General features: G+C 37.1%; 1 protein-coding gene across 1 annotated transcript; it reads left to right on the plus strand.

Annotated features, from left to right (window-relative positions):
• Positions 1-10,873: 10,873 nt before the first annotated feature.
• Positions 10,874-12,191, plus strand: si:ch73-389b16.1. Its single transcript, XM_038306167.1, has 2 exons — positions 10,874-11,284; positions 11,380-12,191. Exons 1-2 carry the CDS (start codon positions 11,104-11,106, stop codon positions 11,595-11,597), a joined length of 399 nt encoding a protein of 132 aa, XP_038162095.1. The 5' UTR covers positions 10,874-11,103; the 3' UTR covers positions 11,598-12,191.
• Positions 12,192-12,274: the final 83 nt, after the last annotated feature.

A 12,274-nucleotide genomic window follows, 5' to 3' on the forward strand; every position in this document is an offset into this window, starting at 1 on the left:
ACCAAACCGGAAGAAAGTGCGCATTCAGCGTCTGCTCTGCCGATAATGCAAGCGTAGAAGAAGAAATGTGCTGTTTACCTGTGCAAAGAAAGAAACAACGAAAGAAAAATGTCTGAGGACTTCAGTGATGAGGAAGAGCATGAGTTATTTGCCGAGCTGAATGCGCTGGTTTGGTCTGCCGGCTTCCGTAGAATCGTGAGCGCGCATGGGGGCGCTATTAGGAAATCCTATACACTACTGTTTAGGCTCTAAAACGTTCTAAATGACTTCGTTTCGAGTAAATTCTGGATGCTACCCACTCAGGACACTTGGATTACATTGGACGAGCAGTATGGAGAAATATTGACACGTTTTTTGTGGACTTTTATGGACCTTTCTGCCTCGGGCACCATAGACCTCCATTATTTGAATGTCAGCAGACAGCAAGAAGCCTCCCAGATCTCCAGATGCATTTGAGATATCAAAAAAGTACTCCAGAGTGTTGTTCAGCATGGGGGTGAGTAGAAAATGAAGGCTAATCATGTTTTGGGTGTACTATTCCTTTAAGTTTGGAGTCAGCCCCTGGTGGATAGCAGAGGTACTGCAGATAGGCCTGAATTCTGCTTTAAATACTTTATTTTCTCACACATAAGCAAAGCAAAATAGCTAAAAGCATGAAAAAATTACTTTTGTTTTTATTGGTTTCTTTATTTCGAACATGCAAGAGAAAAAACAAACAAACAATAAAACAATGTTTAAAAACATTGGAGAGAGAAACAACAAACACGGTACCTTTCTTTTTTGAGTTGATATACCTCTATTACATGTGTGAAAAGGAAGAAGTAATACTTATGTACTCCTACCCCTTTAATTCTTGTATTTCTTCAATTTACAATATTTATAATTATATTGCTTTATATATCCATATATATACACACCTACCTACACATATACATACATAAATATTTATATACCCTCATACATATATACAAATAAACAAAACTTTCTACAATGCTTCTGAAAATAATTTCTTTGTACATTTTTTGAAAAGGAATATTTTTGGGCATTGCTTTAGGTTCTCGTTTAGTTTGTTCCACAATTTAACTCCACAAATTGATAAACATAATCTTTTCTTTGTTGTTCTACATCTATTAGTCTTAAAATGTCCCCTTCCCCTAAAATCGTACCCTCCCTCCCTTTCAAAGAACATCTTTTGTATATCCCCAGGCAATAGGTTATGTCTTACCTTAAACATGAATACTGCAATTTGGTATTCAATTAAATCATGGTATTTTAACAATTTAGATTTTAGAAATAATGAGCTTGTATGTTTCCGCGTTGTGAATGATTGCTCTTTTTTGCATTATGACTAGTGGCTGTAGTTAGTGTTGATAAGTGTTCCCCCAAACACAGTAATTCAAATAAGGTAACAGTAGTGAGCAGTATCATTTATTGACTGTAAACAGACATCAGATTTTGGCATTAACACTTGATAACTATGGAGGGATTCATTATTTATTGTGTTGTTTATTTTCAGGTGTAAACATGTTTTATGGCTAAAACCCTCAGACCTCAGCAGAGATGGGAAGTAAGAAGTACAAATACTTCGTTACTGTACTCAAGTAGATTTTTCTGATATTTTTACTTTACTTTACTACTTATTTTTATGGCGACTTTTTACTTCTACTCCTTACGTTTTTACACAAATATCTGTACTTTCTACTCCTTACATTTTAAAAAATTGGCTCGTTACTTTAGTTTTGAATCATTTCAATGGAGTTACCGTTATTATTTTTCACGTCATCAATACCAAATTCAATCTAATTGGATGGGAATCTACGTTGCATTTGACGCACCACTACAAGATGAATCGACAGATTCGGCGGTATTCATTGGCGGCAAATCATTGCAGCTTGGTGGCGGTGGCGTTAGCATAGTAGCATGGACGACGAGATGATTGAAAATGAACACAACGGAGATCTAGTCCTATTGGCAGACATCCATTTAAAATGTAGGCAACGGCATGAAAAAAGTGGTTTCTACTTTTACTTTTATACTTTAAGTAAATTTACAAGCCTGTACTTTGTTACTTTTACTTGAGTAAAGAAGTTTAATCAGTACTTCCACTTTTACCAGAGTATTTTTTAACACAAGTATCTGTACTTTTACTCAAGTACGGAAAGTTAGTACTTTTGCCATCTCTGGACCTCAGTCAGCACCTCTCAACTGGTTGTTGTTTGTCTGCTTTTCCATTCATTTGGGGGTGAAAAACATCGACTCCTGTCCTAGAAGAAAAACATTTCTTGCAAGGCTAAATATATTTTTTTATTGTTTTTCTTTACTGCGGATAACTGTCAGCAGACTGATGTAAGACCCATCATATATTGTGACTGAAGCACGTGCTGTTTCTGATTCTGCCATCCACTAACCCTAATGTTGTTAAAGAGGATTCATGCCTACGCCTAAAGAAGTCTGCGGTGAAATACATGCAGTGCCCCCTTGGGTGGGTCAGAATATGCTGTAACACCCACAGCCCTACACTGAGTTAACTGCTTTGGCTGAATTAGCTAATGATTAAACCACTCTCCTCTTATGATTTTTTATGAAAAAGCCACATTACTCTTGCCTGCTGTCATGTAGATAAGCAGCAAATGTGATGCCCTTACAGAATAAACCAGAACAGTCTGGTACTAACGGCTTACTCAGCAAGCAAACTCACTTTGAACGACTTAATTTGGGAGCTGGTGTCACTTCTTCCAGATGGTGAAGTCCCGTGATGTGTCTCCCTCTGAGAGCCGGCTCATATCTGTACAGTGAAGCACATTTATTTTGCAGAAACTCTGGAAATATGCAGCCAAGATTTAAAACTGCATCCCAGATGGTGTGATAGCATGGCTCCCAGCGTGTTTTATGTAAATGTGATGACTAATGTTTTCTCATTGCATCTGTAGAATTAAATACCATCAAGGATGGCCCAGTCTGTATTTCTGGTTTCTTTCTGAGGAGGATTTTGAAAATAAAGGAATAAATCTATAGAGCACGATGTGATGAACAAACACAGCATTAGAAGCTAAACTGTTCTCTGTGGCAAAGTTTGTGACTGGGTTTATATTTAGAAATGAAAAACTTGTCCGCTGGTGAGCATTTGGATTTGGTGCACCACGTGTTGTGTGTTTGTAGGACATCCATGTAGCTCCAGAGAAGGAGGCCTGCAGCTGTCGGCCACATAAACCGGATGCGGACATTTAGTAACAGTAAGATTGTGAAATGTGCTTAGTCACTCTTCTTTCCTCCTGATGCATTGAGACCTTGGGAAAAATAGTAAAACATTGGACTAGTAAAAACCTCCTCTTTCATATTAAACCTGTTATGTTTAGAGTTCTATTCAGATAATAGTGCCTGTTGTTCAATTTAGGGCAACCTCAGGTCTCAGGAAATAAGTTATTAGGTCTTTGATCCAGTTGAACTCTCTGAATTAGCAAAATTATTGTCTTCATCTAAGCCTTCAACTTGTATGTTAGATCCAGTTCCAACCAGGTTATTTAAGGAGGTATTCCCTTTGATCTCCTCCTCCATTTTAGATGTGATTAATCTATCTCTGTTACAGGGATATGTACCTAAAGCTTTTAAGGTTGCTGTAATTAAACCTCTGCTTAAGAAACCGTCTCTTGACCCAGATGACTTGGTCAATTATAGACCTATATCCAATCTTCCTTTCTTATCCAAAATTCTTGAGAAAGTAGTTGCCAAACAAGTTTGCGATCACTTCCACCATAATGAACTTTTTGAAGAGTTTCAGTCTGGCTTTAGAGCTCATCATAGCACTGAAACAGCTCTGGTGAAAGTCACTAATGATATTCTCATGGCCTCAGATAATGGACTTGTATCTGTGCTCGTCCTGTTGGATCTTAGTGCTGCATTTGATACAGTTGACCATAATATTCTTTTAGAAAGACTTGAATATTTTGTTGGAATTAAAGGAACAGCACTAGACTGGTTTAAATCTTATCTATCTGATCGAATTCAGTTTGTTCATGTTAATGATAGATCTTCAACACGCTCAAAGGTTACCTGTGGAGTACCACAGGGATCAGTGCTAGGACCAATTCTCTTTACTTTATACATGCTCCCAATTGGTAGAATTATTAGACAGCATGGGATTAATTTCCACTGTTATGCTGATGATACCCAGCTATATCTGTCTATAAATCCAGATGAAGCTAACCCATTACATAGATTACAGGCATGTCTTGAAGACATAAAAACCTGGATGACTCTTAACTTTCTGCTTCTGAATGCAGACAAAACAGAAGTTATAGTCTTTGGACCAGAGTCTCTGAAAAAGAAACTGATTAGCCAGTCACTTCATTTGGATGGGATTAAACTGATTTCAGATAATAAAGTAAAAAATCTTGGTGTTGTTTTTGATCAGGACCTGTCATTTAAATCCCACATCAAAGAGGTTTCTAGAATTTCCTTCTTTCATCTGAGGAACATTGCAAAAATTAGAAATATCCTGTCCAGGGGTGATGCTGAGAAACTAGTCCATGCATTTGTTACTTCAAGGCTGGACTATTGTAATTCTTTACTATCAGGAAGTCCACAAACTGTAGCTAAAAGCCTTCAGCTGATCCAAAATGCTGCAGCCAGAGTTCTAATGAAAATTAAAAAGAGAGATCATATCTCGCCTGTCCTGGCTTCTCTTCATTGGCTTCCTGTTAAATCAAGAATAGAATTTAAAATCCTCCTTCTCACATATAAAGCCTTAAATGGCCAAGCTCCATCTTATATCAGAGATCTGATTGTTCCTTATGTTCCTAACAGAGCACTTCGCTCTCAATCTGCAGGTTTACTAGTGGTTCCTAGAATTTCTAAAAGTAGAATGGGAGGCAGATCTTTTAGTTATCAGGCTCCTCTCCTGTGGAACCAACTACCAGTTTTAGTCCGTGAGGCAGACACCCTGTCTACTTTTAAGGCTAGGCTTAAAACTTTCCTTTTTGATAAAGCTTATAGTTAGAGTGGCTCAGGTTATCCTGAGCTATCTCTATAGTTATGCTGCTATAGGCTTAGACTTTTGGAGGACATAGGGACCCCCATTTCATCATTCTGCTTCATTCTCTCTCTGTTCTCCTATTCTGCAGAATCTGTTAGTTCAATCTCTAACCTTCTGCTCTCTCTGCTTTTCCTCAGAGTAGCTTTGCCTCGTCTGTTCCTGTTTGGCTGTGACGTCATCCTGGAAAGAAACATCAGCTGTGCTGCTTCTATCAACACCCTTGTTTATAGATGTTGGAGATCGGCCTGTTTTCCAGTGTGGTCCTGTTTCTCTGACCGTGACTGAGTGGATGTGCTTTCTTCGTCCTCTGGCATGGGAGCTGCCTTGGAGCTCGTCTGCCTGGCTGTGTGTTTCCTGGACGGGGCCGCCTTTTACAGCTGCTTTTTGTATCTCTGCTTCTGTCTCCTTGAACCCCAGTCGGCCTCGGCAGATGGCCGCTCACACTGAGCCTGGTTCTGCTGGAGGTTTCTTCCTGTTAAAAGGGAGTTTTTCCTCTCCACTGTCGCTACAAGCATGCTTAGTGTGGGGGATTGTATTTGAGTCAATGAGTCAATGCAATCAACTGGTTTTCCTTAGATAGAAAACTTTGTATCAATTTGATCTGGTTGAACTGTAAAGTGCCTTGAGATGACATGTGTTGTGAATTTGGCGCTATATAAATAAACTGAATTGAATTGAATTGAATTAAAGAATAAACTTGGTGCAACTATCAGAGAAATCTCAACCGACTGAGCTGATTTTGGAGTTTCAGAAAATAATGTCCTCCCCTTAAAACATCTAATATCCCTCCCTTTTATGGAGTTAATTTTCTGTAATTGTCATAAGTTTAATTGAATTCTATTTAATTCATTTTATTCATATAGCGCCAGTTAACATCACATGTCATCTCAAGGCAATCCAATCCAATCCACTTTATTTATATAGCACGATTTCAATAAACACAAGGTTTCCAAAGTGCTGCACAAAAAGATAAAATAACTAAGATAAATAAAAATAAATAAAAGAAAATAAAAGCACTGCCTGCACAGGATAAAAATATGCATGTGTATACATAAAATCAACACTCTACATGGTGTCAAAGGCCAAAGAAAAGAGGCAATTTATCCAGATCATCCAGTCAGATTGATTCAAAGTTTTCTATCAAAGGAAAACCAGCTGATTGCATCGACTCATTCTATCAAAGACAATCTCTCACACTAAGCATGCTTGTAGCGACAGTGGAGAGGAAAAACTCCCTTCTAACAGGGAAAAACCTCCAGCAGAACCAGGCTCAGTGTGAGCGGCCATCTGCTGAGGCCGACTGGGGTTCAAGGAGACAGAAGCAGACATAGAAAAGGAAGCATAGATACAAAAAGCAACTGTCAACCAGCTCCACAATGTCCAGCAAAAACACAGCCAGGCAGACGTGTTCCGAGCCAGCTCCAGTGTTAGAGGATAAAAAGAGCTCATCCAGTTAGTCACAGTCAGAGAAACAGGAGTACACTGAAAAATCAGGTCGATCTCCAACATAAACAAAGGTGTTGATGCCAGCAGCACAGCTGATATTTCTCTCCAGGATGGAGTCACAGCCAAACAGGAACAGACCAGATGAAGCTACTATGAGAAAAAGCAGAGAGAGCAGAACGTTAGAAATTGAACTAACAGATTCTGCAGAGTGGGAGAATAGAGATAGAATGATGAAAAGAGGCGCCTATGTCCTCCAGCAGTCTAAGCCTATAGCAGCATAACTATAGAGATAGCTCAGGATAACCTGAGCCACTCTAACTATAAGTTTTATCAAAAATGAAAGTTTTAAGCCTAGCCTTAAAAGTAGACAGGGTGTCTGCCTCACTGACTAAAACTGGTAGTTGGTTCCACAGGAGAGGAGCCTGATAACGAAAAGATCTGCCTCCCAATCTATTTTTAGAAATTCTAGGAACCACTAGTAAACCTGCAGATTGAGAGCGAAGTGCTCTGTTAGGAATATAATATAATTATATATATATAATATATAATATTATATTATATATATATAATATATATAATAAAAAATATTTTAATCAAAGAAAGGTTTTAATAGTCATTTTGCTCTTTTCTCACAATTTACTATTCAAAATCTTTTGAAAACAAATTTTTTGAAAATAAATTATTTTTTACAGGTATTATATTTTCATTTTTCTATTTTTTTCACAGAGTTAATATTTTATATATATATTATATTTTTATTTTACAGATTTAATATGTTTGCTGTGTTTTTTTTTTCCAACATTCTGTTTTTGAGATTGAGTTTTACTAATTACATTATTTTTAAATTGAGTTCAATTCATGCGGAAGAATAGAAATGCTTCTCTGCTCCCCTTCGTGAGGAGAAAAGCCCGCCCGCAGAAGTGAAGAGAATGTGACATAGAAAATGCCATTTAAAAAGAATCCAGTCGGAAAAATAGAAATTTGTATATTTGTATATAAATATATATATATATAAAAAAAGATTTTTTTGAAAAAAACAAAACCTGAGAAAACCTTTTTAAATAAAACACCTTTCAGAATTTCATCCCTGCAATTTTTTTCTTCAAATGTGAAGAAAAAAGAAAAGTGTACTTTGCTTGTTAAAATATTGGAACAAGATTCACTCCGTACCGTTTCCCCTTTGTTCATTGTGTTCTGGTCACGCTTGGACAGTAACGACAAACAACAGTGTAAAAAAAAAAAATGTGGTTTACAATTTATATATCATATCGTCTCTGGCCTAAAAAAACTTTGAGGATGTTTTCAGGTTAGAATTTAGCTTTTGAAGCGTGTATGTCTGAACAGTTGCTCAAAATTTTACCAAATTAAAACAAAAGAGCTCATTCATTGTTTTGAAATCATGCCTAAATATATATCCACCAACACTGGCCTCATTGCGCTTCATTTTTAATAAAGATGTGATGTTTGTTTTGGTCTTTTTTGGCCTTATCTTCTGCATGTGATCAGCCTGCAGAACCAAGATGGCTGTTGAGAAAAAGAAAGTCAGACAAGTGGAACAAGAAAGCAGCCACGCTTAGCCTGGGAGGCAACTGAGTTTCCATAGCAAAGCAATAATAGGGCGGCCTGATTAAAACTCTGATCGAGTCAACAGAACCAAAGCTGGAGTCTACATCCTATTAAATCCTGTAAATGGTAAAAATGTTTGGATCTTTAGCAAGCAGGGACAAAACAAATACTTTATAAACATTTAGCAATTTAGAAAACAAAGACAAATCTAAAATGTGACTTTTGTGAAGAGTCAAAGGAAAACTGAATTAAAATAGAATATTTGGATAGTTTAAGACCAAACAGCTGGTTTCAACTGAGATTTAGTCTCCATTCAATGTCAAAATCTTATTATTCGGTTTTCAAATATAGAATAGTGACAAACTTGATTATAAAAGATGTGAGATGTAGAAAAGTGCAGCAGTTTTAAAATGATAGAGGTTAACACTGCAAAACCTGATCTAAAGATAAAGATTTAAAAATTCTTAAAATTCTGTAAAAAAGTGTATTTGCTCTTAATTTGAAAAGGTAAATAAAATTATCAGCCACTGAGAGGAGAATTTGTTTGGTGTTAAATGACGATAATTTGATATCATGTACTTAAAACACAATAATGGAGTTATTTTTTTTCTTAATTATCTCCTTAAATTGAGGGAAAATACAAATATTTCAAGAAAAATCAACCTACTTAGATTTCAACTTTTGCAAGTAATACACTGTCAAATATGGAGGGCCCAGAAAGTCACTGAAAAAAAAATCACGTATTTCAATCAGGCAATTTGAAATCAAATTTGAAAAGTATTTTTTAATAGCTCGTTTTAAAATAAATTATCAAAGAAGTTTTGTAAATTGTATTTATCAATCAGTTATTAAATTAACTTGAACATGTATTTTCAAATCATATTTATAATGAAATTTAATAAACAAAAATCATAAATCTGATTAAAATGGCTTTCCTAATCACAAATTTAAAAAAAAGTAATTCCTTAGTCCATTTCCTTTTTCAACTTGCATTTTAAAATCCTTTTTGAAATTGCATTTTCATTTTGCCTTATCCTCTCCATTTACCTTTTTCGTGACCAATCTGGTCCTGAGCACGCTTGAAACAATTTAACCAATCACAATTGCTCCTATGATGTAACCAGCTCCCTCATTGGTCAATTTGTGTGGCAGTCTAACCAATGAGAGAGTTTAACTGGTTTGCCGAGAGAGGGCCGCTGCAGACGGGCTGCGGTTCGACCTGGCTGCCGTTAGCTTCGGAGCTCCGTTGGTGCCGCAATCCTCTCAAGTTTGGAACATTTTCTTTTAAATTACGCGTTAAATCTGTGAATGGGCCATATGGTGATGCTTAAAAGTATAATGTTCTCGCCTGAAATGATCTTAAAACGTACTTTTATTGAACAACAGCAACAGAAAACAGAATATTTAAGTATTACAGTATGAGCTCTGTGATTTAAGAAGATGTGCTGCCAACCAATGAGCAGAAGTTGACTCTCTAGGACACGCCCCCTCTTCATTTGCATAATGAGACAGAAATGCAGACAGAAATGTAAAAAGGGCAGGCAGGAATGTAAAAAAAAAAAATAAGGTAAATATTACAAAGGCAAATAAATAAAGAAGCTAATTAAAAGAATTATATACATTTATGTCTTACTGTATAATTTGATTTCTACTTACATTTATTTGTTGATTGTGTTTTTGTTGGCAATTAATTGTATTCTTATATATTTATTGAGCCTTTATGTATTTCTGTATTTATTTTTAAATATGGCAGAGTTGGTCCTCCATACTAAGGAACCAGTAGGGGCGTGGAAAACGTAAATGAAGCGGTGCATTGTTTTTAAATATGTTTTACAGATCACTTTCTATCACTTCAGGCCAAATACAAACGCTCTCTGTTAAGCATCTACCAATAAATATGTTGTTGCTAACGTCCAGCAGACCAACAACAATAATTTTATTCTCCTCACTCCAAAGAAAAGCCCCTCCATAATTTAAGAGGATATAATCTATTAAATCCAGTTTGAAAAATAATACTATTCATAAGAATCACTCTGAAACAGAAAAAAAATATATACAATTTAAAATAATCTGAGAAAACATTGAAATTTCTCTCAAAACCTTTCTTGGATTAAGACATTTTCCAATTTCTTTTCGGAGAGTGAATCCACAATTTTTTTTATTTTACAACAACAATGGAAGAAAATTCACTCCATACTTTAACATGTTAAAATAACATTTTCTGGTTATAAAAAGCGGGGAAACTCTGTGGTACGGTAGCTGCATGGCTGGTGAATAAAGGGAGGTCGTAACCCAGTTACATTTACTCACATTTGCTGGAGTAACATTAAGATAAGGTACTTATGGGAGTAGTTGTAGCCAGTCCATACCTCCATGGGGATCTATTCTCAAAATTTGAATTGGGGTTCCTCTAATTCTGCAATAAATATCTATTTCTGTGATCAAAAGTTGGAAGATCAGATCATTTACACATCAAACTATAAACCCCCTGCAGCTGTGGCAGGGCTGCTTACAGTCTCATGTTTGTATGCTTCCACCATTGTTACTTAAAATGATAAAATAAACTAGAATGACTATTTTATTTACTGTAAAAGTGTCATTTGGTTTTTATACTTTTTGGCTTTAAATGACTTGTTGCAGAAAGACAAATTAATGAGCTAGGACAAATAAAAGCAATAAAATGTATTAAAACAGATATAGTTATTTCTCATTGCAGATTGACTGAGAAACGGATCTGTTTCTTTAAGGCTGTGCCATAAAAGTCTCATGACTGGCTAATTTCAATGTTTTGTACTAAGAGAGACTGTGTTCAGATGACCTCCAGGCATGTGCTGAGGTTAGAGCCTATAAAAAGCTGGAGACCAGCAACAAAACAGCAGAACTGCAAACAAACCAGTAGTTCATCTGAGCTGCTCAGAGCTTTCGTGTTCAGTTGCTGTTAAGAAAAAGCCCCTTCAAGGTATCATCCTTCTGTTCTGGGATCAGGACAGCACTTCCTGGGTGCTTTAGAAGAGATTTGTTGTGTAGCTGTTTCAAAGTTCCGATTTTCAGCTCTCGAAATGAGTAAATTTCACGGCGAGCTGACCGAGAGGGAGCAGCAAATGCTGAGAATCCGCCGGGACAGTGACACTAAGGCTGCTGAACTCGCCAAGATGGAGAAGATGCTGCAGCAAACCAAGAACATGCTGGAGAAGAAGACAGATTCCAGTTCGGAGAGCAAGGGTTACCAGGAGAACATGGGTCTGTAACACAAACCTCATACTTGAATTTGTTGTTTTTATTCTAATTCTTGCTGCTTCTGGTGTCACAATATTATTTCTGTTACCTTGCTGCAGTGGAGGACCTGGAGGAGAAGGTTCGCTCCACCAGGCGGTACAGGAGAAACTCCCTCCACCACACACAGATGCTGGAGAGCCAGATGAAGACGGTGAAAGGGGAGCTGGTGGGCACGCTGGACCATCTCCAGGAGCTGAGGAACGTCCTGCGACGCTCCCAGCAGAAAGCAGAGGAGCGCACAGCGGCCATGGAGAAGCTGGCCGCAGGCCTCAGGTGAACAACCTCCTCTAGAGTCAGCTTTTCGTCAATCAAATCACTCATTCCCTCCCAAAGCTGTGCAGAAAAGAGCATTTATTTACACCCCAGCTGCACTAAAAGAAGAACTGAGAGACGAGACTTAAACTGCTCCCCCCCCCATATATCCACATGTTTCCACAGTCCTAAGCTGTAATCACTCCTGTGTTTTTCTATCAAATAAAACTATATGTGATCATCAACAAGATGTTAGTCACGTAGGCCTGATGTGTTAAAAATCTGCTTTCCTGCAACTTGACCTCCAAGAATTGTTGTAAATCTGGGTTCTGCTGCCGGATTAGTTCCCTGAAGACAAAGAAGAGTGTTGTGGCTGAGATGTGATCAGAACTCATTTAGTCTGTTTCACACTGCATCCCATGATGTGAGGAGATTTCACTGTGACTTCATCAGGACACTGAGGCTGTGGGAATGCTGCATCCGGATCTATCCTGTTCTATCCACATTCAATGTTATCTTATTCGGTTTTAGTTGAAAATGTGAATTGATTCAGGTGATTGTTTGGGGATAAAACAAGATGATGAAATTGTGAAATAAAGCAACAGAGTTACGCCACCTGGTCCTTATTGGTTTATTCTTTTAAATGATAAAAAAAAACAAAAAACTCAGCTTTTGGAGAAAGGTAGATGTTCTACCCCCATG

The sequence above is a fragment of the Cyprinodon tularosa genome, unplaced genomic scaffold, assembly GCF_016077235.1.
Source record: "Cyprinodon tularosa strain WSP-4 unplaced genomic scaffold, ASM1607723v1 ctg574, whole genome shotgun sequence".
Taxonomy (NCBI): Eukaryota; Metazoa; Chordata; class Actinopteri; order Cyprinodontiformes; family Cyprinodontidae; genus Cyprinodon; species Cyprinodon tularosa.

Bases quoted from the DNA above. Each gene is read 5' to 3' on its own strand.
- si:ch73-389b16.1 (XM_038306167.1), top strand. From the start codon at position 11,104: ATGAGTAAATTTCACGGCGAGCTGACCGAGAGGGAGCAGCAAATGCTG. The intron at 11,285-11,379 runs GTCTGTAACACA...ACCTTGCTGCAG, and splicing joins GGGTTACCAGGAGAACATGG to TGGAGGACCTGGAGGAGAAG.